This window comes from Pongo pygmaeus, chromosome 1 (assembly GCF_028885625.2).
Source record: "Pongo pygmaeus isolate AG05252 chromosome 1, NHGRI_mPonPyg2-v2.0_pri, whole genome shotgun sequence".
Classification (NCBI taxonomy): Eukaryota; Metazoa; Chordata; class Mammalia; order Primates; family Hominidae; genus Pongo; species Pongo pygmaeus.
The window spans coordinates 219,458,398-219,484,337 of NC_072373.2; the positions used below are offsets into that span (position 1 = coordinate 219,458,398).

At 52.5% G+C, this 25,940-nt stretch overlaps 1 protein-coding gene across 4 annotated transcripts; it reads right to left on the reverse strand.

Moving 5' to 3' along the window:
* Positions 1-10,657: 10,657 nt before the first annotated feature.
* AGTRAP (angiotensin II receptor associated protein) lies at positions 10,658-25,356 on the reverse strand. Of its 4 annotated transcripts, none has more exons than XM_054439083.2 (5): positions 25,206-25,356; positions 15,585-15,619; positions 13,878-13,983; positions 12,835-13,009; positions 10,658-11,350 (listed from the first exon to the last, which is right to left on the reverse strand). In XM_054439083.2, exons 1-5 carry the CDS (start codon positions 25,230-25,232, stop codon positions 11,235-11,237), a joined length of 459 nt encoding a protein of 152 aa, XP_054295058.1. In that variant the 5' UTR covers positions 25,233-25,356; the 3' UTR covers positions 10,658-11,234. The 4 variants fall into 4 exon arrangements, with proteins under 4 accessions (XP_054295058.1, XP_054295049.1, XP_063515698.1 ...); XM_054439074.2 differs by having other exon boundaries at positions 12,814-13,009; XM_063659628.1 differs by lacking the exon at positions 25,206-25,356 and adding an exon at positions 24,071-24,194 and having other exon boundaries at positions 12,814-13,009.
* Positions 25,357-25,940: the final 584 nt, after the last annotated feature.

The window sequence follows — 25,940 nt, forward strand, 5'->3', positions numbered from 1 at the left end:
ATTCACATTCTTCTTCCTCCTGTTATATCTTCCCAATATCTTTTTGATTCCTTGGACCAGAGATGCTGCAGCTCCTTGCAACTAAGGTACTAATCCCTTTTAGCCTTCCCATCTTCCTTTTTAATGCCATTTTTTTTCCCAATAGAAGGTATTTCTTTTTCATGTTGGTCCTAAGTATTTTGCAAATGCAGAGGAAAATAAAACTATAACAAATTTCTTGTTAAAAAAAAGAAAGAAAGAAAGGCCAGGCACAGTGGCTCACACCTGTAATCCCAGCACTTTGGGAGGCTAAGGTGGACGGATCACAAGGTCAGGAGTTCAAGACCAGCCTGGCCAACATGGTGAAACCCTGTCTCTACTAAAAATACAAAAATTAGCCAGGCATGGTGGCGGGCACCTGTAATCCCAGCTACTCGGGAGGCTGAGGCAGGAGAATCGCTTGAACCTGAGAGGCAAGGGTTGCAGAGAGCCAAGATCCCGCCATTGCACTCCAGCCTGAGCAACAGACCAAGACTCTGTCTCAAAAAAAAAAAAAAAAAAAAGAAAAGAAAAGAAAAGAAAAAAAGAAAAGATTGGATGTGGTGGCTCATGCCTGTAATCCCAGCACTTTGGGAGGCCGAGGCAGCCGGATCATTTGAGGTCAGGAGTTCAAGACCAGCCTGGCCAACATGGCAAAATCCCATCTCTATTAAAAATACAAAAAGTAGCTGGTGTGATGGTGTGCACCTGTAATCCCAGCTATTCAGGAGGCTGAGGCAGGAGAATTGCTTGGACCTGGGAGGTGGAGGTTGCAGTGAGTGGTGATCATGCCACTACCCTCCAGCCTGGGTGACAGAGTGAGATTCTGTTTCAACAAAGAAAAAAAGAAAGAAAAGAAAAGAAAAAAAAGAAAGAAAAACTCTCCCAGCCTTCAGGCACCTCAGAAACTGGCCGGACTCCACCTTACTACCCAAGCTTCGCCGTGCAGTCAGCCTAGCTCGATCATACTTCCTTCAAGGCTGCAAAGGTCCGTCCACTTTCCACCTCCCAAACCTTTGCCCACATTGTTCCCCACTGTGCCCAGCCATCCCATTCCTTCCTCTGTCCAGACTGTATGTTTTCTCCTTTCTAAGCACCTGCTGGGAGAGGAAAGAGCATTCAGTCAGAAAACCTGTGATGAACTCCTTCTGCTGGCCAGGCGCAGTGGCTCACACCTGCAATCCCAGCACTTGGGCAGGCTGAGGTGGGAGGATCTCATAAGCCCAGGAATTCAAGACCAGCCTGGGCAACACTGCAAGACCTCATCACTACGAAAAAAAATACAAAAATCATCCGGGTGTGGTGGTGCACACCTGTGGTCCCACCTACTTGGGAGGTTGAGGCAGGAAGATTGCTTGAGCCCAGGAGTTCAAGGCTTCAGTGAGCCACGATCATGCCACTGCACTCCAGCCTGGGCAACAGAGTGAGACCCTGTCTCAAAAAAAAAAAAAAAATCCTGCTGCTGCTGTGTGATCTTAGGCAAGTCCCTAACCTCTCTAAACCTAAGGCTCCTCATCTGTAAAAGGGGGATGGTTAGGCCCGATGCAGTGGCTCACGCCTGTAATCCCAGTACTTTGGGAGGCCAAGGTGGGTGGATCACTTGAGGTCAGGAGCTCCAGACCAGCCTGGCCAACATGGCGAAACCCCGTCTCTACTAAAAATATAAAAATTAGCTGGGTGGTGGTGGTGCGTGCCTGTAGTCACAGCTACTGGGGAGGCTGAGGTAGGAGAATCTCTTGAACCCGGGAGGCAGAGGTTGCAGTGAGCCAAGATCGCGCCACTTCACTCCAGCCTGGGTGACAAGAGTGAAACTGTCTCAAACAAAACAAAACAAAACAAAAGTGGTGGGGGTGGTAACACCTCCCTCCCCTACCTCTCTGGCTTGATGTGAGGGTCAGATGTTTAACAAATAAATGCCAAAGAACTTTTTAAATGCTAAAGCAATTCTTGAAGAAGGAGTGGGGTGATTACTGCTCCCTTCATAGGTGTGTATGTCTAATCTTTCCTCCTAAACCTGGTGGATGGAAGCTTTTGTTCTTTAGGTTTATTTATTTTATTGTTTGTTTGTTTATTTTTTTTTTTGAGACGGAGTTTCGCTCTTGTTGCCCAGGCTCGAGTGCAATGGCGTGATCTCGGCTCACCTCAACCTCCACCTCCCAGGTTCAAGCGATTCTCCTGCCTCAGCCTCTGTAGTAGCTGGGATTACAGGCATGTGCCACCACGCCCGGCTAATTTTGTATTTTTAGTAGAGACAAGGTTTCTCCAGTTGGTCAGGCTGGTCTCAAACTCTCGACCTCAGGTGATCCGCCTGCCTCGGCCTGCCAAAGTGCTGGGATTACACGCATGAGCCACTGCGCCCAGCCTATTTATTTTTTGAGAAGGAGTTTCACTCTTGTTGCCCAGGCTGAAGTGCAGTGGTGCAACCTTGGCTCACTGGAACCTCCACTGGAATCTCTACCTCCTGGGTTAAAGTGATTCTCCTGCCTCAGTCTCCCGAGTAGCTGGGATTACAGGTGTGCACCACCATACCCAGCTAATTTTTTGTATTTTTCATAGAGACGGGGTTTCACCATGTTGGCCAGGCTGGTCTTGAACTCCTGACCCCAGGTGATCCACCTGCCTTGGCCTCCCAAAGTGCTGAGATTACAGGCGTGAGCCACCGCACCTGGCCTGTTCTTTAGGTTTTGACTCTCTTTTATCTGTAGTAATATTTTTTGCCTTAAAGTCAAATTTGTGGGATATTAATTTAGCACCACCAGTTCCACTTTGGTCCCTATTTGCCTGGTATAACTTTTTCATCCTTCTACCTTCAGCCTTCCCCTGTCCATAATTTTAGGTTTGTCATTTGTAAACACAATATAGCTGGAATTTTAAAAAATCTGATCTGATAATCTTGTATCTTGAGTTTAATTCATTTACAAATGTATGATTTTGACATATTTATTTTAACCATCTTATTTTTGTGCTTCTAGTAGCCAGAGTTTTCATCTTTCTCCTTTCTTGCATTTTTTTCTTTTTTTTTTTTTTTTTTGGAGACGGAGTCTCGCTCTGTCGCCCAGGCTGGAGTGCAGTGGCGCCATCTCGGCGCAAGCTCCGCCTCCCGGGTTCATGCTATTCTCCCGCCTCAGCCTCCCGAGTAGCTGGGACTACAGGCGCCCGCCACCACGCACGGCTAATTTTTTTTGTATTTTTTAGTAGAGACGGGGTTTCACCGTGTTAGCCAGGATGGTCTCGATCTCCTGACCTCGTGATCCGCCTGCCTCGGCCTCCCAAAGTGCTGGGATTACAGGCCTGAGCCACTGCACCCGGCCTCCTTTCTTGCATTTTTAAGACTTGATCAAGGTTTTCTTTTTCTTCAGGTCCCCCCTGCTCCTCGTTGGCTTGGAAACTGCACATTTCATATCTATTCTTTCTGTGGTTATCCTATACACACACACACACACACACACACACACACACACACACATATATTTAGAGACAGAGTCTTGGTCTGTCCCCCAGGCTGGAGCGCAGTGGTGCGATCTTGGCTCACCACAACTTCTGCCTCCTGGGTTCAAGCAATTCTCATGCCTCAGCCTCCCTAGTAGCTGGGATTACAGACGCCTGCCACCATGCGTCTGTAATAATTTTTGTACTTTTAGTAGAAACCGGGCTTTGCCATGTTGGCCAGTCTGGTCTTGAACTCCTGACCTCAGGGGATCTGCCCACCTCGGTCTCCGAAAGTGCTGGGATTACAGGTGTGAGCCACTGTGCCTGGCTCCAAGATATTTTAATATGTATATTTAACAAAATCTAAAGTTAATTGCCAGTATTTAATCTCGTTTTAGGTCAAAATAAAGGGCTTCAGCACACTCTGTTTCTGGTCAGATCATCCTGAATTACATATTATTATCTTGGAGACTAAACCACGTTTACTATTTCCTTTGTGCATCTCAGATCTTCCTTCTGAGAAAAATTCCATGTGCCATCAAAAGATTCTTCATATGTTTCTATATCAAAGATCTATGGGTGATAAACTCAACTGTATTTTTCTCAGTATCTTTATTTTACCCTCATCCCTGAAAGATAACTCACAGGTGCATAATTTTAGGTTGACAGTTATTTTTCTCACCACTTTGAAGATATCATTCCACTGTCTTCTGACTTCTATTGTTGCTGTTGAGACATCAGCTGCCAGTAATTGTCAATCTTTTTGAGGCAATATCTTTTCTATCTGGCTGCTTTTGGGAGTTTAATTTTTGTCTTTGGTGTTCTGCAGTTTTCATTCATTCATTCATTCATTCATTCATTCTACAACTTTTACAAAGCATTAACTGGGTGCCATGGGTGCCAGCACTGTTCTAGGTGTTGAAGGTATAGAAGTGAATGAACCATGTTCTGTTAGAATGACGGTCATCCAGGCTGGCTGGGGTGCAGTGGTGCCATCACAGCTCACTGCAGTCTGAAACTCCCTGGGCTCAGGTGATCCTCCCACCTCAGCCTTCTGAGTAGCTGGGCCTACAGGCACTACTCCCGGCTAATTTTTGTGTCTTTTGTAGAGATGGGGTTTCGGCATGTTGCCCAGGCTGGTCTCCAACTCCTGGGCTCAAGTGATCTACCCACCTTGGCCTCCCAAAGTGCTGGGATTACAGGTGTGAGCCACTGCGCCCAGCCTCTTTTTATTTATCCTGTTTGGGAATTGCTTAGCTTCTTGAACCTGAACTTTGCTGTCTTTCCATTTTGGAAAATATTCTGACATTATTTCTTTGAATGTTGCTTCTCTCTCATCATCTCCTTCAGGAACTCTGGCTGTATTTATATTGTTCCTTCTCACTCTATCCTTTGTGTCTTCTTTTCTCCCCCCGCCCCCCCCAAGACGGAACCTTGCTCTATCACCCAGGCTGGAGTGCAGTGGTGTGATTTCGGCTCACTGCAACCTCCACCTCCCAGGTTCAAGCAATTCTTCTGCTTCAGCCTCCCAAGTAGCTGGGATTACAGGCATCCGCCACCACGCCCAGCTAATTTCTGTATTTTTAGTAGAGACGGGTTTCACCATTTTGGCCAGGCTGGTCTCGAACTTCTGACCTCGCGATCTGCTCATCTCGGCCTCCCAAAATGCTGGGATTACAGGCATGAGTCACCATGCCCGGCCTGTCTTAACTTCTTTTTTGTATTTTCTGTCTCTTTCTACTGCATTCTGGGTGATTTCTTCAAATCTATCTTCCAGGCTACCATTTCTCTCTTCAGATGAATCTATTCTATGTATTAACCTAGGCATTGAGTTTCTGATTTCAATCACATATTTTTCATTTATACTTCTGTTTCATTCTTTTAAAACTCCACTGGCAATCCTGATCTCTGCATTGCCACATTCCAGCTCTCAAATCTAGTCTCCGCGTGCCCTAGTCCAAGGCTGTCCCTTCTGGGCCTGTGTCTAGGGGATTCAGGATCTAGATCAGCTTTCACGTTGTGCTCTGGGGATCCCAGGGTTCCCTGGTATTGATGAGAGGGTACTTGATCAGACCTGCTGCCTCTTATATATTGAATATTTCTTTTAAACAAAAGATTTGAAATAATTTTTTTTTTGAGACAGTCTCACTCTGTCGCCCAGGCTGGAGTGCAGTGACACAATCTCAGCTCACTGCAACCTCTGCCTCTCGTGTTCAAGTGATTCTCCCACCTCAGCCTCCCGAGTAGCTAGGACCACAGGCACGAGCCACCACGCCTGGCTAGTCTTTGTATTTTTAGTAGAGATGTGGTTTCGCCACGTTGACCAGGCTGGTCTCGAACTCCTGACCCCAGGTGATCCTCCCACCTCAGCCTCCCAAAGTGCTGGGATTACAGGTGTGAGCCACTGCACCTGGCCTTGAAATAAAATATTTTTAAAACCACTGGGCTAAGGGAGGTCTAAGTTTCCTTCAAGTTCAAATTTGTGGTACTGAATTTTCATCTCAGATATGACAATGTTTTATGACAACCTGTTGACTCTGTAGATAGTTTCTGGACTTAGAAGTGTGCACAAAAGCACCTGACCACCTGGAGAACTGTGTCCTGAGTTCTGTTGCCAGTGAGGAAAATCTGTTTTGCTTCCTGAAAAATTTTCCAATCTTTTGAAAACTTGTAGAAAGCACTCAAGAAATGTTCACAGAAGTGGGTCAAAGAGATGAATTGACTTGCCCGAGATCACACAGCTCAAAGCTGATGATGCTGGGATCCATGCCTAGGCAGCCCAGCCCAAAGCCAGGCTCCAGGCCACTGTGCCATGGCCTTCCCCATAGAAGCTGATCAGAGGGACACCAGCCCCAGGCCCACACACTCCTCTCCATCTCCCCTCCCAGGCACAAGGGCACCATATTACTGTATCCAGACAGCCTCGGAGGCTGGGGCTGGGTCCAAGGCAGGGCCGTAGGGCCCCAAGTACCCCACACTCCTCACGCCCATCCCCTCCTCTGTACATTCATCCTGGGACCCTGAACAAGTCCCAAGGGCTGCAGGCCTCAGCTTCCTTGTCTGTCCAATGGGAGAAACGTTCTGGTGCCCCTCACCTGGGGACAGGTCTGGTAGCGATGAGGTTAGCCAAGGTGGGAGACCCCAGGTCACTCCTGCTCTTGACCGGCTGGTACCAGTCACAGGCCACCTGGACTCCTTCCCTCTCTAAATGATTACACAGTCATACAGATAATGAGATCTAACATTTATTAAACACTGATGTTGCACCATTTTCAGTCCTCACTAATACCCAAGTCAGGCACTATTATTGTCCCCAATTTCAGATGAGGAAGCTGAGGCACAGTGAGGTTAAGAGATAGTGTCTTTTACACAGCCAGTTACAGAGTGCATAGGGGATTTAAACCAAGGCTCACTGACTCCAGAGCCCGTTTAGAGACACACTGTGAGAGTTGGCATTTCCAGGCCATTCTGGAGACTCTGAGAACCGGCCTGAGGTGGGGCCCTGTAGGTACTGCAGCTCTGGTCCAGTTCTGGCCAACAGGAGAAGGCAGTGACCTCCGGTGGGGCAATTTCTCTGGCTTCCTCATGTGGAAGGCTCAGCTTTGTGAAAACAAGCAATAGATTTGCAAACTGGACAAGTGTGACTTCAGTCCTGATATGGTTTGGCTGTGTCCCCACCCAAATCTCACCTTGAATTGTAATAATCCCTATGTGTCAAGACCAGGGCCAGGTAGAGATACTTGCATCATGGGGGTGGTTCCCCATACTGTTCTGGTGATGGTGAATAAGTCTCATGAGATCTGATGGCTTTATAAATGGGAGTTCCTCTGCAAGGGCTCTATCTCTTGCCTGCCTCCATGTAAGACGTGATTTTGCCCCTCATTTACCTTCCACCGTAATGGTGAGGCCTTCCCAGCCATGTGGAACTTTGAGTCCATTAAACCTCTTTCCTTTATAAATTATCCAGTCTTGGATATGTCTTTATTAGCAGCATGAGAACAGACTAATACAAGCCCTCTCCAGCAGGAGACCAGAGGCAAGAGGAATTTGCTTCCTGTGGTTGACAGCCTCTAGAATGTCAGACACTATATAAACCTGCAGGGTGCCCTACTTCCAAGTCCCTACAGACACGGGCCTTTTAAAAGTTGCACGGTGGTGAGAATGTCTAGTTGGAAAGCCTCGTTAGCACAGTGCAGCCCGTCCATGGCTGAAGTCCTGGCCTTATCCTGGACCTGCCCTCCCACGTCCTCCCTCCTGGCTAGCGGCAGCTCCAGCCTCTTCCAGTCAGGCCCACACCTCACAGTTCCGGGCTCGTCTCTGCATCCTCCATCCAGCCCACCACAGGTCCTGCTGCTTTGCCTTCAGAGAGTGTCCAAGAGTTGACCACTTGTCACCACCCCCACCTCTGCCCCCATTCAAGCCACCAACATGGTCCTTTTAGAATGCAAGCCAGGTGCAGTGGCTCATGCCTGTAATCCCAGCACTTTGGGAGGCCAAGGTGGGCGGATCACCTGAGGCCAGGAGTCCAAGAGCAGCCTGGCCAACATGGTGAACCCTGTCTTTACTAAAAATACAAAAATTAGCCGGGCATATTGGCAGGCACCTGTTACCCCAGCTATTTGGAAGGTTGAGGCAGGAGAATCGCTTGAACCCGGCCGCAGTGAGCCAAGATTGCACCATTGCACTCCAGCCTGGGCAACAAGAGTGAAACTCTGTCTCAAAACAAAACAAAACAAAAGCCGGGCGCGGTGGCTCACGCCTATAATCCCAGCACTTTGGGAGGCCGAGGAGGGTGGATCGTGAGGTCAGGAGATCAAGACCGTCCTGGCTAACATGGTGAAACCCCATCTCTACTAAATATACAAAAAATTAGCCAGGCGTGGTGGTGGGTGCCTGTAGTCCCAGCTACTCAGGAGGCTGAGGCAGGAGAATGGTGTCAACCCGGGAGGCGGAGCTTGCAGTGAGCTGAGATCTGGCCACTGCACTCCAGCCTGGGCGACAGAGCGAGACTCCGTCTCAAAAAAAAAAAAAAAAAAAGAATGTAAGGCAGACCTTGCCCGGCTCTGACCAACACCCTCCAGGGGCTCCCATCTCATTCAGCCAGAACTGGAGTCCTCAGAATGACTTGCTAAGCCTGCACATCTGACCCCAGCCACCTTCTGACCTTATTGTCTTCTTCTCTCCCCCTCCCACCCTCTGCTCAGCCACTCTTTGCCTCGGGCCTTGTTAGCTGTCACGCTGCCTAGAACCTCTCATGCCAAATGGAATGCCCCTGGGTGACTTTTCCTGCACCCTGGCATCCGCTGCCTCTGGAACACGGCCTCACTCACAGTGGGCTCTGGGGCGCTTGTTGTATGTTAGAAGCTCTCCCTGTTGAGGCCGCTGTGTGGAAGGGGCAGCCACACGGGTGCCTCCTCCACCGTTTCTATCTGCCTCTGATGGTCCTCCAGCTCCCGACTGCCTGCACGGTCAGGGGGGCACAGTGCCTGCAAATCTAAGCCACCCTCTCCCACTCCCTGAGCAGCTCCTGGCCAATCACCGGAAAGCCCGGCGCCCTTGCTTTCATCGCAGGCTCTGCTTCTGGGGGACACTCCGAGACAGGAGCTTTCCTCTGTCCTCTCCCGCAAACAACCAGTTCGACCTGGGGGTCTGGGATGATGAGGGACCGAGGTCTCTGGATACACTCCCCTGTGCGTGGCCCAGGCTCCATCACCTGCCCTGACTGCCTGGGCCAAGCCCCTGCCCTGGCTTTTCATTCCCTTTGGGAATCTGACACGTTCACGACGCAGGTACACAAGCCTTCCTGTGGCCAGGACGCCATATACACAAGATAAGTGGACTTGGGTCTTAGTCCCATTCCCCTCGGGTCACGCTCCTCCTCCACCCAGGGTGGCTACAGTCATAAACCTGACAGGTGTCCTTCTAGTCCATGCTTCTCTATTTTACCGCACATACACCCAGGAACAGCATATGGCATTGCTGTGAAGTCTGAAAATTCATCCTGTTGCCATTCTGCAATCTGCTTTGTTTACATTTGCGGGGGGCCAACGTTGGTGGAAATAGGTCTGGTTTAACAGCTGTAACTGCTGCACTGTGCTCCATACAATGAATGGACCGTGGCTTACTGCACCGCAATCTCTATAATGAATGGATGGTGGCTCACTGCATCGTACTCCATACGATGAATGGACCACGGCTTACTGGTCCGTACTCCCTACAATGAATGGACCGTGGCTTACTGGTCCATACTCCCTATAATGAATGGACCGTGGCTTACTGGTCCGTCTCCTGACAGCGAGGCTGTTTCGTTTCTCACAACTGCAGCTGCTCAGCAGCCCTCTGCCCGGAGCACAGCCCCTTCCCCACAGCAGCCTCCCTCCCTGACCCAGAGGCCCATGTCCCCTTCTTTCGGGGCTCTTCCCTCTATCTGTAATCCTCCAGGTGGGAAGACTCCTAGGTTGAGAGAGCAGGCTCCCAAGGTCACCACTGCAGCCCCAAGCCCGCTCGGCACCAGGCAGGTACTGAGCCTCTTTTGACTGACAGATGGATGCAAGAGAATGATGGGGATTGTGCACTAGGCCTTGACCCTGTGCCAGGGACAAGCCAGGATGGCCTGGGAAAGCCCTGGCACTTGGTGTCCAGGGGGCAGAAGAGCAAGCTGTGTGAACAGCTAGACCTGTCCGTGGGGTGGGCCTGGGCCCTGGGGAACTTCTGGACGTGTCAGCCCAAGTCAGCTGTGACCAGACACAGGGGCCGCCAGGAAGAGGTCGCCCCTGCCTCCTAACCTAGCATCGTCACTGGCCTGAGGAGCAAGTCCACTGCTAACAAGTTCGCCATCACTTAGGGAGCCCTCCTCACACCAGGCACTTTATACCTGGAGCAGGCACCAACCCTTTCTAGAAGACACTGAAGGCATGCAGCTATTAAGTGGCAGAGCAGGATTCAAAACAGTGCCTGCATCATTTGGTTCAGAGAAACGGACGCCCACGCACCACACCCACCAGTGTCTCTCTCTGCTGTGGCCTCTGCTAGGCCAGAGCCAGGCACAAGCCCAGCTCAGCCAACACACATGCCCGTTTCCTCCTGCCGTGACAGAATGGGGCAGCACAGCGCGGCTCCACCTGGGAACTGGCAGGAGAAATCTTCCCAGGAACAAGGCCAGGCCCCAGCTCAGCCAGGAGATTGAAAGTGGCTCAAAACACAGCCCATCTACAGAATTCCCCGAACTTTAATGATGTGGCTCTGAAAGGGAGGCTGGAGGTTGTGGTGGGTCACAGTGTTGCTGGCGCCTCTGGCCTCCAGCCCTGCACCCCTAGGCACCATGTGACCAGGCAGTGAGAAGGACGGGGCCTCACTCCCATGCCAGACTGCTCCTTGCGCTGAGCAGGACCTGAAGCTCTCAGGGCTTCCACCGAAGCCCAGCAAACTTGGGGGAGACCTGAAGGGGCATCAGCAGTCCTTAAAGACCTGAGCTTGCAACACTCAGGCAGGACTCGGCTGAGGGCCTCTGTGGTGCCACGATGGGGTACGAGGTAAAGAGAGACCGTGGTTCCAGCCTGGGAACCAGTGGGTGCTCTGAAGGGAGGGGAGGCCTCAGGGAGTTCGGGACACGAGTGTGCAGGGCACTGGGCGGCCCATGGGGGCTCCTGGCCTCTTGGTTCAGGCAATCCCTGAGCTGGGGACACATTCCATCTTAGGTCCAAGAGACGGAGGTCAGGAGCATCCCTAGAACGACCTCCCAGGCACGAGGAAGGCCCGGGGCAGGGCCAGGCGCAGCGTGGCTGGCTTCAGTACCCTCGGGCATCTTGACCCCTGCCCTCTGGGACTGCAAAAGCATTGGCGGGCGCCTCTGCTGAGTCAATCGTCTGGTAGGCACTACGGTCCTGAGAAGACCCAAGGAAACCTGGGTGACAGGGGACATGGTGGGAAAGAAAAATGAAGGGTGAGAACTCGGGACGTTCAGCTGAGTCCAACCCAAGATCCACCCCCGCCACCCTCGGGCTGGGCATCCTGACACCATGCACAGAGACAGAGGCAGCAGCCCCAGGCCCTAAACCTTTAGCATGTACTGTTCATTCAATCCTGCCGTGTCCCTGTGCAGCGGGTATTTTTATTGTCCCCACTTTACAGATGAGGCAACTGTGGGTCAAAGGGATGAAGTGACTTGCCCGAGATCACACAGCTCAAAGCTGATGATGCTGGGACCCACGCCTAGGCAGCCGAATCCAAAGCCAGGCTCCTGGCCCCTGTGCCATGGGCTTCCCCAGGCGGCACATGCTTAGGAACCTGGGCAGAGGGACATCAGCTCCGGCTCACACACTCCTCTCCAGCTCCCCTCCCAGGTACAAGGACACCACATTACCATATCCAGACGGCCTCGGAGGCTGGGGCTGGGTCCAAGGCAGGGCCGTAGGGCTCCGAGTACCCCACATGCCTCACTCCCATCCCCTACTCTGTACATTCATCCCAGAACCCTGAACAAGTCCCAGAGGATGTGGGCCTCAGTTTCCTCATCTGTCCAATGGGAGAAACATTCTGACACCCCTCACCTGGGGGCAGGCCTAGGCAGTACTGAGGTCAGCCACTGTGGGCAGTCCCAGGCCATTCCCACCCTCAACCAGCTGGCGGCAGTCACAGGCCACCTGGGGCATCTCATCTCAGGAGTGAAAGGCAGAAGGCCACACCCCACCACCTCCCCCCACTCCTCTCAAAGAGAGAGAGAAAGGAAAGAGAGAGAGAGGTGTCAGAGAGCGGGCAAATGGCTCGGCCACCAGGAAAAGGGGTACAGGAGTTCAGACAGGGCATGGGAGAAGGCAGGTGTAAGGCTGGGTGAGTGGGGAGGGGCCGGTGGGCAGGGAAAGTGCCCCCTGTTCAGGGCTGTCTTCACTGAGGCTCCCACAGCCTACAGTGGCGTGGGCTCTGCCCTGGCCACCTAGCAGTCTCTGCAGCAGGAGAGGGAAGACCCCATGTGGCAGGAAATGGGGTTCCAGTGATGGGCCCCGGTGAGAACAGAGAGGAGACCTGTAGGTGCCCGTGGCCCTCAGGATGGTGACAGCCCAGGGCTGCCCCTGGGAATTAAATGGTACCCCCAGCTGTGCCTGTGTTCTGGGCTGAGAGAAGGGCCCAGCCTTAGCTTCACAGCAGAAGGTCACAGCAGACCAGGACAACCAGGGGACCCCTGGGCTCCTGCAGCAGAGACTAGGAACTTGGACCTGTCCAGCCTGGTACAGAGCGCCCATGCCACACTCTCCCTGCACCTTGAGCCCTTGCCCCATGGGACAAGGCTGGCTCACTGAGGGAGAGGCTGGAGGCCAGGCAAGGGAGAGATGGGAGCGGTGGGGAGCTGGCTGGAGGTGGTGGCCTCACCGGTGTGGACCAGGAGCTCACCCCCGCGCTGCCGGTACATGTGGTAGACAAAGCAGCAGGAGAGCGGCTTGAGCAGCAAGCTGAGGATGGCCATGCCCGCGCCAAAGCGGCCCGTGTCCGTGAGGCCGGCCCGCGGGTAGAAGATGCTGATGTGCACGATGTCCAGGAAGATGGTGGCCAGCAAGCCACCCAGAAACTGCAAGACACACCACACTGATGAGCACAACACCCCCACCACGCTCCGCGGCTCCCCCACCATACACCGGATGGGAAGCTGCTTCGTGCCCTGCTGTGTCCTTGGGGCTTGCTGGAAAACGGATCAAGCAAGCAGGCAGGGCCCCGTTGGGGAGCCGCTGGCTGAGACTGCAGTCTGGGGGCAGGGACGCCGGGGGCCCAGGTCTCGGTTCCACCAGAGCCTCCCTCCCCACCCATTTCCCGTCACCTCCAAGGCCATGCTGGGCACAAGACTTGGCTCTAGAACCTCCATAGAGGAAGGTTCCTTGGAGTTCACCCAGTCCTTCTCCAACACAAAGAAAATCTCTTCTCAGTCATCCTGAGGCCCTGGCCTCGGCTTGAAGAGCCCATGCAGGAGCGCTCACTGCCCCACGGGGCTCGGTGGGTGCTGAGAAGCTCCCCCTGTGGGAGGTTTTGGTGGGGCAGGGTCACCTCTACTTCCTAAAGTAGTGGAATGCCCTCTTGGCCGGGTCTCCCAGCCATATCCCCTCCCCTAAAAGAGAGCCCCAGAGGGAGGTTACAGGGGATGTTCCACTGCTCTTGCGAAGTGGCTAATCTGAGGCACTGGTGGGACCCACCCCATGGCTTTCCTCGGGGAGATAATGGCAGACTTAGGGTTTTCTAAGCCAGACAAGAAGAGCAGCAGGCTGGGCTCCTGAAGACAGGCATGGGCCGGAGCCCAGGAGGCTGATGAACAGGCTTTAGACAATGGGAAGTGGCGGCCCAAGGAAGAGGGGAAGATTGGGATGGGACGGGGTAGCAGAGTCAGGCTGTCTTGCCCTGTGCTGCGGCCCCCCGCCCTGCCGCCCCCGCCCCCAACCCTGGCTCACCATGCTTATGGCGTCGATGGAGTCCCGCTGAGCTACAGCCCACACGCCCAAGGCCAGGATGGTGAAGTTGGCCCACGCATAAGAGCCCGAGAATACAATGCAGCCCCTGTAGGAAGAGGTAGCTCAGTCCCGTCAGGCGGCCACCACCCCGCAGGTCACCTCCCTCCTGCTCCGGGGTCTCAGGGCCTCCTCCCAGAACACACCATAGTCTTCGAGGCCACCCGGCTGTGTGCCAGCAAATCCCATGGGCTCTGCCTCCTACCCAGACCCTGGATCTGGCTGTGTCCCTGTAGATCCAAAGCACCTCCCTCTCCTGGCAGATGACAGCCGCAGCCACGCTGTGCCAGCGTCCTGACTGCCACTCTGTTCTCTAAACAGCAACCGGTAATGTAGTCAGATGCTGTCACTCCTCTGCTAAAAATCCTCCAACAGTTTTCTGTCCCATTTGGAATAAAATGCAGACTCTTCACCAGGGCCTAAGGGGCCTGTGGGATCCTGGACACAGCCCCGCTCTACTGACCTCCCAGCCACTGCCCTGTGCGGCGGGCGCCCTCTACCCTGACACCTGGCCCTGCTTTTGTCATTCACCCTGAGACTCGAATGTTCACCCTGAGACTCCTTCCCTCGCCCACCGGTGCTAAGTACAAGTTCGTCACTTTCCTAATCCAAGGCCCGCCCTATTCTATTTTTAGGGTATTGCTACTGACATTATTGACTTACTTGTCAATCCAATCAAAATCATAGTGAACACAGATCACTTGCTAATACCTAGCATGGTTCTGTTTTAAATTAACTCATTTATGTACATTTATGTTAATAACCATAGGAAGGAAGTATTATTGTTATCCTCACTTTAGAGATGAGGAAAATGAGACACAATGAGGTTAAGTAACTTGCCCAAGGTCACACAGTTGCTGAGCAGTGGGACTGGGATTTGGAGTCTGGCTGGAGAGGCCATGCTCTTGCTCACCCTGCCGTGCTGCCAGGAAGACTCAGGAAGACAGGGACTGAGTCTACCTTGTTTATTACCAAACCCACTGGGCCTTGCCTTCCCCTGCATGCAGCAGGCGCTTCCTAGATTTATAGGACATTCACTGAAGTGTAACATGCAGAAGATATGTGCAAGGCAGGTGTCGAGTGCCATTCGGTTCAATAGGTCTTTGAATAAACCATCTTATCTTTTGCTTTTAAGAAAGCAGGTGCCTGGGTCCCAGCCCAGAATCACCAACTCAGAATCTTGGGGAAGTGTGACTAAGAAATCTGTATTTTGGCCCTGCTTCTCAAGGTCGTGAACCATGATGGTTACGGTTCACATTACTCACAGCTGTTGCCCTGTGCGCTGCACTTCAAAGTTTGCAAAGCGCACAGGTGAGCTCAATGGTTTCCAATCTTGGTTTGGCAAAGAAATGTCTCCAGAAGCTCAACAGATTAAAAGAGATGGTAAAGGTGAACATCAAGCTGCAGTGCTGAGGCCTCACTGTGGGGCAGGCCCTGGGGAGCTCTGATGAGCACTTCCACGTCTCCCTCCCAGCTCCTGCAGGGTGTGCAATCCTTATGCCTATTGTACAGATGGAAATCAAGACCCGGAAAGGCCGAGCTGTCTGGCCCAAAGTGACCTGGCTAAAACATGGCAGAACCAGGACCTGACCCGGCTGACACAGACCATGAGACCGCAGGAGACACACACATACCCACAGAGTCACTTACCAGGTTGTCAGCAGCCAGTGACCTAGGAGAATCACCTGTGGCACAACAAGGGGGAGAGAAGACGTCTGTGAACATGATAACCACGGGGGCAGGAAAGCGTCGGGTGCAGAAAACACAGGAGGCCCCCGCGCCCGGCACCTCTGAGGGCCTCAGTAATGTCTGTTGAAAAGGCACACCAGCAAGTGCAGGTGGCCCAGGAGTGAAGGAGGAGGAAGAAAGCAGGCCAGGCCAGGGAGGGGCCGCTTCATGCCTTCACCCCTCTCCCATGGGGCATCTGACACCCACACCCCTTCCAAGTATCAGAGGCGTATGAACCAGAGCAACTCCATCTTGAATAGCAGCTGGGTAAAATAAGGCTGAAACCTAGTGGGCTGCATTCCCAGATGGTTAAGGCATTCTAAGTTACAGGATGAGATAGGAGGTCAGCACAAGACACAGGTCATAAAGACCCTGCTGACAAAACGGGTTACAGTAAAGAAGCCGGCTAAAACCCACCCAAATCAAGATGGCCATGAGAGTAACCTCTGGTCGTCCTCACTGCTACACTCCCACCAGCACCGTGACAGTTTACAAATGCCATGGCAACGTCAGAAAGTTCCCCTATATTGTCTAAAAAGGGGATGTATTAATCATCCACCCCTTGGTTAGCATATTATCAAGTAATAACTATAAAAATGGGCAATCAGGCTGGGCGCGGTGGCTCACGCCTGTAATCCCAGCACTTTGGGAGGCTGAGGTGGGTGGATCACCTGAGGTCAGGAGTTCAGGACCAGCCTGGCCAACATGGTGAAACCCTGTCTCTACTAAAAAATACAAATATTAGCCGGGCATGGTGGCACATGCCTGTAATCCCAGCTACTCAGGAGGCTGAGACAGGAGAATTGCTTGAACCTGGGAGGTGGAGGTTGCAGTGAGCCGAGATCGTGCCATTGCACTCCAGCCTGGCTGACAAGAGAGAAACTCCATCTCAAAAATAAGTAAATAAATAAATTAATTAATTTTAAAAAAAAGGGCAACCAGCAGCCCTCAGGGATGCTCTGCCTATGGAGTAGCCATTCTTTTATTCCTTTACTTTCTTAATAAACTTGCTTTCACTTTACTCTATGGACTCGCCCTGAATTCTTTCTTGTGCGAGATCCAAGAACCCTCTCTTGGGGTCTGGATCGAGACCCCTTTCCTGTAACACAAGGATGGAAGGCTCCTTTGTGGAATGCAGGGAATCTGCTCTGAAATCAGAAGAGGGCTGGATGGGAAGCGGAGCAGTGGGGGCTCACGTGAGGGTGATTTCTTGGGACACTGGAGCTGGCGCGCTGTGGGGGGCAGAGGGGAAAGCAGCTGTTATGGCTGGAGAGAGCGGGCAAAGGGAGGGTGGCTGGGGACAGGTAGGGGGGCCTGAGGGCCTCAGGAAGGAGCGTGGGCTTCATGCCAAGTGCAATGAAGGACACCACTGAGACTTTTCTACAGGGAGACAGCTTGGTATGCCTTATGGTAAAGAAAAACAACAACAAAATCCCCCTGGCTATTTTTCTGGATTTCTGCAATATTCTACTTTTTTCTTTTTAAATTTTGAGACAGGGTCTTGCTCTGTGGGTCAGGCTGGAGTTCAGTGGCGCCATCACAGCTCACTGCAGCCTCGAACTCCTGGGCTTAAGTGATCCTCCTGCTTCAGCCTCCCCAGTAGCTGGGACTACAGGTGTGTACCACCACGCCCAGCTAATTTTTGTTTTTTTTGTAGAGACAAAGTCTCCCTATGTTAACCAGGCTAGTCTCAAATTCCTGGGCTCAAGCAATCTACCCACCTTGGTCTCCCAAAGTGCTGGGATTACAGGCAGGAGCCACTGCACCTGGCTACAATATTTTACCCTTTTTAATGTCCTCTGTGTCCTTAAAATAACAGCCTCCTCTCCTGGAACTGGTCTCTACTCCGGGACATCAACAAGGCCCTGACTGGAAAGCACATAGAAAAAGGGCAGATGGAGGCTGGGCGCAGTGGCTCACGCCTGTAATCCCAGCACTTTGGGAGGCTGAGGTGGGCAGATCACCTGAGGTCGGGAGTTCGAGATCAGCCTGACCAACACGGAGAAACCCCGTTTCTACTACAAATACAAAATTAGCCGGGCATGGTGGCCCATGCCTGTAATCCCAGCTACTCAGGAGGCTGAGGCAGGAGAATCGCTTGAACCCAGGAGGCAGAGGTTGCAGTGAGCCGAGATCGTGCCATTGTACTCCAGCCTGGGCAACAAGAACAAAACTCCGTCTCAACAAAAAAAAGAAAAAGAAAAAGAAAAAGGGCAGATGGGCTGGGCGCAGTGGCTCACGCCTGTAATCCTAGCACTTTGCGAGGCCAAGGCAGGTGGATCACTTGAGGTCAGGAGTTCGAGACCAGCCTGGCTAACATGGTGAAACCCTGTCTCTACTAAAAAGACAAAAATTAGCTGGGCATGGTGGTGGGCACCTGTAATCCCAGCTACTCCAGAAGTTGAGGCACGAAAATTGCTTGAACCTGGGAGGCAGAGGTTGCAGTGAGCCCAGATTGGGCCACAGCACTCCAGCTTGGGTGACAGAGTGAGACTCCATCTCAAAAAAAAAAAAAAAAAAAAAAAGACAGATGCCTCGGGAGGGCAGGCAGCTGCAGCAAGAGCTTCCAAAGGGAAGGGACCCAGGCTGAGCACAATGTATGAGTGGGGCTCGGCCAAGCAAAGGTGGGGCCAAGCCCCAGGCCCTGCATGGGTGGCAGTGGGCATGGAGATAACTGAGGTCAGGGTGGGGTGGCACAGAGACTTTGGGAGGCCGGGAGCCCCAAATTGGAGCTTCAATGGGCCTGGTGGTCAATGAGGGCCCTAGAAGAAGTTTACTCAAGGGATTGAGGGGTCAGGCTGGAAGGGAGAGATGCCACATGCCTGGGGCAGAGGCAGCGTCCTGGCGCAGACACAGGCAAGGTTTGCAAAGAAGGCCGGGGTTTCTGGCCTGGGTGGAAGGGCAGAAGGAGCCCTCACCACCTGCAAAAAAGAACTCTGGGCCAGATCTGGTGACTCACGCCTGTAATCCCAACACTTTAGGAGGTGGAGGGAGAAGACTGCTTGAGCCCAGGAGTTCGAGAACACCTGGCCAACAAAGTAAGACCCTATCTCTACAAAAAATCAAAAAATTAGCCAGGCATGGTGGAGTACACCTATAGCCCCAGCTACTTGAGGGGCTGAGGTGGGAGAATCACTTGAGCCAGTGAGGTCAAGTGTGCAGTGAGCCACGATCGCGCCACTGCACTACAGCCTGGGGGACAGAGCAAGATCCTGCCAGAAAGAGAAAGGAAGGAAAGAAAAAAGAAAGAGAGAAAGAGAAGGAAGAAAGAGAGAAAGAAGAAAGAGAGAAAGAAAAGGAAGGAAGGAAGGAACGAAGGAAGGAAGGAATGAAGGAAGGGAAAGAAGGGAAAGAAAGGAAAGAAAGAAAAGACAGAAAGACAAACTCACTCTGGCAGAGGAGGAAAAAGCATTTCTAGAAGAGTTACTCTTGACCACACACCAACTATGTGCCAGGCCCTATGCCAACCGTTTCACATGACTTTATCTGGACCTCACAGCAGCTTCTGGAACAGATACTATTATTCCCATTTCACAGATGAGAAAACAAGACTCAGAGATAAATTATGTTGATCAAGACTCCACAGGTAGCAAGTGGCAAAACTGGAATTAAATTTCAAACTCGCCTCCAAAACCAGTGCACCCAACCTCCCCGCTGGGGGTGCAGGCCTTCAGCTGGGAACTGTTTGGGCTTGTGAGAAAGGTCCACACATGGGGGCAGATGGAATCCAGAGCTGGTGGCTGAGATACTTCACCTTCACCTCCAGGGCCCAGGGCCAGAGTGAACCACAAGGGGCCTGGCTCTGTGGCCCAAAAGAAATTCCTTTCCCAGCTCCAAGAGACTAGGAAAATAATTCTGTAAGGACCGATGCACCCAGCTTTAAGATCTCGAGACTCTGACCAGGCTGAGTAGTGTGTTACAGAAGTCTAGCTCTACAAGGAATCTTCGCCATCACCTCACCTACCTTCGTCTACTATTGAGTGCTTCCTACGTGCTAGGTGCCATTCTAAGTGCTTTCTGTATATAAATGCACTAAATCCTTACAATCCTCTGAGGTCTTATTATCCCCATTTTACAGCTGAGAAAACTGAGGCTCAGAAGGAAGTAACTTGCCCAAGGTCACAGAGCAGGCCAGTAGCAGAGCCAGGACTCAGACCCAGGCTGTGCTGTCCAGCCATTAGGCCTCTCCCCGTTACAAAGATGGGGAAACTGAAGCAGGAGAGGTGTAGTCTTCCATGGATTCCAATCCCCAGGGGCTTGAAGTGATAAATGGTGTTAAGTTTCTTTAACATTTAGTGTCACCCAGCATCACTGGCACCTGCTTTTCATCCATCCTGGGGAGTCAGAGGTGTGCAGAGCAGATTCGGAGCTGCGCTCTCAGTACTGACATCGCTAACCAGGTACTCTGCCCTAGGAATGGAGGTGCAGTGAACCCTCATCCTGAAGGAAAGCTATAGCAAGGGAAAGGGCACCTGATTGAACAGCAGGGAGGCTGGGAGGGTGGAGTGGTCAGGGGCTTCTCTGAGGAAGGGATGGGGGAGGCAGAGGGGGAAGAAGAGTATTTTGAGCAGGAGGGGCGGCACTCACAACGGCTCTGTGGCAGAAGGGGGGCATGGAACTTTCTGGAAACTGAACAGAAGCCAGTGTGGCTGGAGTGGAAGGTGAGGGGAGTGGAGGAGGGAGGGACAGGAAGTTGGGGGCAGGTAGGGATGGGCATGAGGATGATTCTGATCTTTATCTTCAGAGCTAACCACTGTCCCCTCCATCTGATAGTAAACCCCAGACCACAGACAGGAATGAACTCGCTCAGGGCCACACCGCACAGTCAGCCACAGTGGTCCCAACATCCAGCTTTTAAAGAAGACACTGAGGAAAGAGACAGAGGGGAGGTAGCTCCCATCACCCCTTTCCTCCCCAAAATCGACACCTAACTCTTCCCACTCTGGGCTTGTTTTGGAAATGATCTTCATTTTTAATGCTCTGGCTCCTATGCCTAGACTGTACACAGAGTAGGTCTTTAATAAATGGGCCCTGCAGAGCCCTGGATTATTCCGGAAAGAATGACAGTTAGCATGAAAGGCTGAGTCCCGGGGGGGGCCTCTGATCCGCAGGGTACCCTAAGAGTCATGCTTACAACCTATGAGATAAACACTTTTCCTAGCACTGGAAGGGCCTGTAATACGGAGTGAACACCCAGCTGGGTCCACACCTCTGCCATCTCTGTTAGGGAAGAAAACAACGTAACCTGGAAATACTGCAGATCCTTAGAACACACACAATCTCCTCTGCGTGACGTCACTTTGGTTTGATAAATATGAAGAAAGCACCATTTGCTCCTTTAAACCCCTGGGAAAAGAAATGTCCGGAAGCCTAAGCCTCCCCTGCCTCAGTTTCTTCATCTGTGTAACAGGAGGACACCCAGAGAGGCCTTAATGTGCAGGAAGGCTCCAGGGAGAAACTGAGCCAAACGGGCCCTGCACTTCCTGGCAGCCCAGGGAAAGAGGGGCCAGTAACTGTCGGGACAAAACCACTGTCTGCTGGCCCTGGGGGAGCTTCCTGGTAGCCAAAGAGACACAGGATTCTCAGGTACTGCCTGAAAGAGGAGCTGGAAGCAGAGGAAGGACCTGAGCTAAATGGGTGGCAGGGCCAGGACCTTTCCCAGCTGGGCAGGAAGAAAGGACCTGAGCCCCTGGACTCTCACTACAGTGCTCAGCCCAGGGGAGGCTGCCCAGCTCTTTCCCAGACAGGGGTCAATGGGCCAAGGCAGCAGAGGGTCCCAGGATGCTATGTTGGAACAGGAGACCTGGGTGCTGGTCCAGGCGCCAAGGCCTCAGGCTCCTTTCTGCAAAACGGACGCAGTACCCATTTGTCCCACGGGGTGCCTCAACTGCCAGAGACAAGCATCTATCTGGACGGTCACTGTAAGTATCCGTTTACTGACTGTTAAATACCTATGTGGGGCAGGGATCCTATATTGTCAACGACAGCAGCAATTCCTGCTACTGACAAGCACCTGCCTGCCCTGCATCCGCACTGCACTGCACCTAACTCATGTCATCCGTGTAACTGTATGGGGTAGAACTGAGGCTCTGAGAGATTAAGTAAATTGGCCCAATTCATAAAGCTTACAAACAACAGAGCCCAGACACAAATGTCAGAATCGATCTATCCAGCCAGAGTTTTTGTTTGTTTTTTGAGACAGAGTCTTGCTCTGTCGCCCAGGCTGGAGTGCAGTGGTGCGATCTCGGCTCACTGCAACCTCTGCCTCCCGTGTTCAAGTGATCCTCGGTGCCTCAACCTCCTGAGTAGCTGGGACTACAGGCGAGCACCACCACACCCGGATAATTTTTGTATTTTTAGTAGAGGTGGGGTTACATCACGTTGGCCAGGCTGGTCTCGAACTCCTGACCCCAAATGATCCACCTGCCTGGGTCTCCCAAAGTGCTAGGATTACAGGTGTGAGCCACCATGCCTGGCCCAGCCTGAATTTGTAACCCTAATTCTAGACTACGTCCTGGACCATGGATCCATCATCCTAGGAGGTAGGGACTGTATTTATCTTCTTTTTACAGTGAAGAAATAGATACTGAGAGAGTTCAGAAACCTACTCAAGGTCACACAGAAACATACTCAAGACCTTGAATGCAGACCTGCCTGCCCCCAAAGCTTGTGCTCTGTCTACTGTGCTACACCGTCAGGATCTCGAAGAGCCGTAGAGGGCGGGTGGAAATGAAGAAGTCTAACCTGGAGAAGGAAAGGCTGAAGAGAAACCAGCAGGGCATGCAGACCAAGACTTAAACCCTTTGTTTGCCACTAGAGGACCCATGGTGGGGTAGGACTTCCCAGAAATGGAATATACTCCTACCAGTCCTGTGCAAACACTTGGTGGCCCGTTACATGTGCTAGTGAGATCTCCAAGGGTGGCCGGGGCCCAGGGACACCAGTCAGGGCTGCCAAGGATGGGAGGCAGAGTTGTGCAGCGGTTAACTTAGTGGGTACTGGAGGCGAACAGGTGGATCTGATCCTGGCTCCATGATTTTAGAACCTAGTGACCTTAGGCAAGTCACCTGACCTCTCAGAACAGCTGTTGGCTCTTCTGCAAAGCAGGGCAATAATGCCTAATTCAGTTTTGTTGTGTGGATCCAGTGGTACAGGGAGGTGGGGAGGTGTGGGAAGCGCTCCACACAGTGCCTGTCAGGAATTCAGCCCTCCATCCCAGCAGTCCTCATTACTGAGTTCTTCACCCTAATGCTACACGACTACCTCCTAGACCACCAGATCCTCCTCCCAAGGGCTTCTTCCCACAAGACCTCTGTACCCATAGTCCAGCCCTTTCTAAGCTCATCACAATGTCATTCTTGCAGCTCAGGACCTGGCTTCAAGAGACATGGACGGGGCTTGGTCAGGAGCTTCCCTTTGTGCAAAGGGCCTGGGGCAGCTGTTTCTTCTCACCTGGCACCACTGCCCACTCTGGCTGAGCTGGGCAGAAGCAGGCACTCAGCCCTTGCCCAAGGAATATACAAAATGAGGGAGTGGGGAGGGAGTGCAGGCCACAGGGAGCAGTTCCCCACCTCCTGAAGGGCTCTGAACTCAGAACATCCCCTAAGTGCCTGCAAGCAAGGAGTCAACAGCTGCCCTCCACAGGGTGGCCAGATTCAGCAAACAGAAATACAGAACACCCAGTTAATTTCCAATATCAGATAATGAATAATTTGTTAATATGTCCCACATATTGCCTGAGACTTAATCATACTAAAAAACTGTTCGTTGTTGATCTGAAATTCAAATTCACCTGGATCTCCTGTACGTGACCTGGCAACCCTGACCCCTCAGGGCCTCCCAGCACTTTGTTGTCTCTGACTGGTAGCAGCTAACACCCTTGGAGACTGGGGTCTTGTTTGCCAAGTCAAGGGGAGGACCAGCCTTTTCATCTTGGGTACCGAGAGCCGGCATAGCTCATACCTGTGGATGCTCTTAGCCTGTCAGGCCCAAAAAGTTGCTCAAAAAAAGCCCCAAAGAGACTAAGCCCTCCCAAAGGACAGAAACAGCCAACGTTAAAGTCAGCCCTAAGCTGGTACCCCAGAAAGGACCTGGCCCTGGAGTCTGATCCCCATGGGTTCAAATCCTGATACTGCCACTTACTCCCTGTGGGACCTTGGCAATTTACCCAGTCTAAGCTTCTGCTTAGATATGTAAAAAGATGACCATATCAGCTTTCTCATAAGCCTGCCTTGATTAAATAACCTGGCACACCACAGAAGCCCATAAATTAGAGCTCTGTCCCTCCCACTGCCCTCACCTGATCCTCTGTCAGCAATTATTTTAAGCAAATCCCTCATCAGAGAAAAGGCAGTTGGTGTTAACCCCACATTGTCTGGAATAGAGTTGGAATATTGATACCAACAAACCTCGGTTGCTGTCACATAAATTTCTTCCCAGCTGAACGTTCCATCCAAGCCCATTCCCTTGCTCCAGCCATGTCTCCCCACCACCTTTGACTGGAAGCTTCAGGAAGGTTTGCTGAAGCAAGTATGATTAAGAAGGGAAACATGCCCATGGCAAATCATAGCACAGATGTTGTGTAATAATAAAGTGTATTAAGCCATTGTTTTGTAACCATCTATTTCTCAGGTTCCTTTAGACCCAGACACCAACAGGGAGCTAAATGCTTTGTCATTCATGAGTAAGAGGACATTCCTGGATATTGCCTCAAAGGAGGCTGCACTAAGACCCAAAATGGCCGGTTTGGTCCAAGGTCCACACCTTCCGGACCAAAGCTAAAGCCCCTAGCCCCTCTAATGCAAATGGAACCCAGACACGTGGGCGGCGGGGCTGGGCGGGGCTGGGCGGGGCTGGGCGGGGCTGCGCGGGGAGAAAAAGAACAGCCGCTGGCACCCAGACCCGGACTGAGCTCACCGCTCGGGAAATGAAGACACCACAGGAAGCCCTGCAGCATTTTCCCCAGTGCACAAAGTTGGGGTTTTCTGCTTTTAAGTAATTTCTGTTGGAGTTCGTGCTTCTTGATTATGAAATAAGGGCGCTGGATGTGTAAACTTTATAAAACCAACTGCTTGGGAACATCTGATTTCCTTAACCCGACTTAGCAAACAAGGAGGCCCCTGGAACGGTGCTGGGACCCGGGGGGCAAGCCCAGTCCCTGACCCCCGCGCGGGGGAGGTGAGCCTCCTACAAGCCCCTCCCGCGCACCTTCCTCCTCCTCCAGGGGAATACTGGGCGTGCAGGCAACAGCAATGCTGGGACCGGCGCTGCCCGCTGGAGGGTCTGAGTCCGGGAGGGGGCGGCCCTTGCCCTCCGCTGCCACCTCCAACGGCCCCTCTGCGTCGCCCTGCTGGCCTGTGCCTGGATCACTCTCCCTGCTGTGGCCTGCCTGCCCACCTCCTTCTCGCGTGGGGTCTGTACCTTCCCTTCCTCGCTACCATCCCTCTTTACCCAAAACTCCCGGTCCTTCCTCCCACCTTCCGGGAAAATGCAAATGTCCCACCTCCTCCCGCAAAGGGGACCCTCCCCCCAGCCCGTCGCCACCTTCAGGTTCACAGCAGGCAGCTCCATCCCGACTCAGGCCGAGGGCACCTACGCGGCAGCCGCGGGGGCTCCTGGGCTCCGAACTCGGGGAACAAACTTGCTCGGCCCCGCCCCGCCCCGCCCCGCCCCGCCCCGCCCGTTGCGGCGACTCCAACCCCAGCGCAGCTCAAGACCACGTGAAGCGGGCTGGAGCGGGCTGGAGCGGGTCACGTGACCGCCGCCCGGTTGCTAGGAGACGGCGTCGACCGCTCGCGCCTTCAGCCATGCTCCAGACTCCCGCCACCGCCCAGGCAGTACCTGGGGGCCGCTGGCAAAAGTTGGAGTTTCTGTCGCCCAGGGCGTATCCTGCCTGGCTAATATTCCAGGAAGCGGGCTGTTTGGGACTGCCTGCAGCCAGGACAACTGGGGGACCGTCCAGGCGCAAAGTGTTGATGTGGCAACAGCTCGTGTCTCATCCTTGGGGGCACCCTCTCTCCTTCCCACTTCCTGTGTAAATGGGCTATTTAGGATACCTACGTTATTGGGACTGTTGTTAAACCAGTACTGTTCAAGACTTGCTGTAGGGTTATTGCCATGGAGTGAGAGTTTGGGCTCAACACCGAATACAACAAGGACCAAGGAGGGATTTATAGCCAGAGCAGAATGAGGGAGCCAGGAATGGAAGATTCCTAGGAGGAGACATCAAGGATGGGGGAGTTCTTGCTAACTTAGCAGGACTTGCTGAAATTGGTTTAT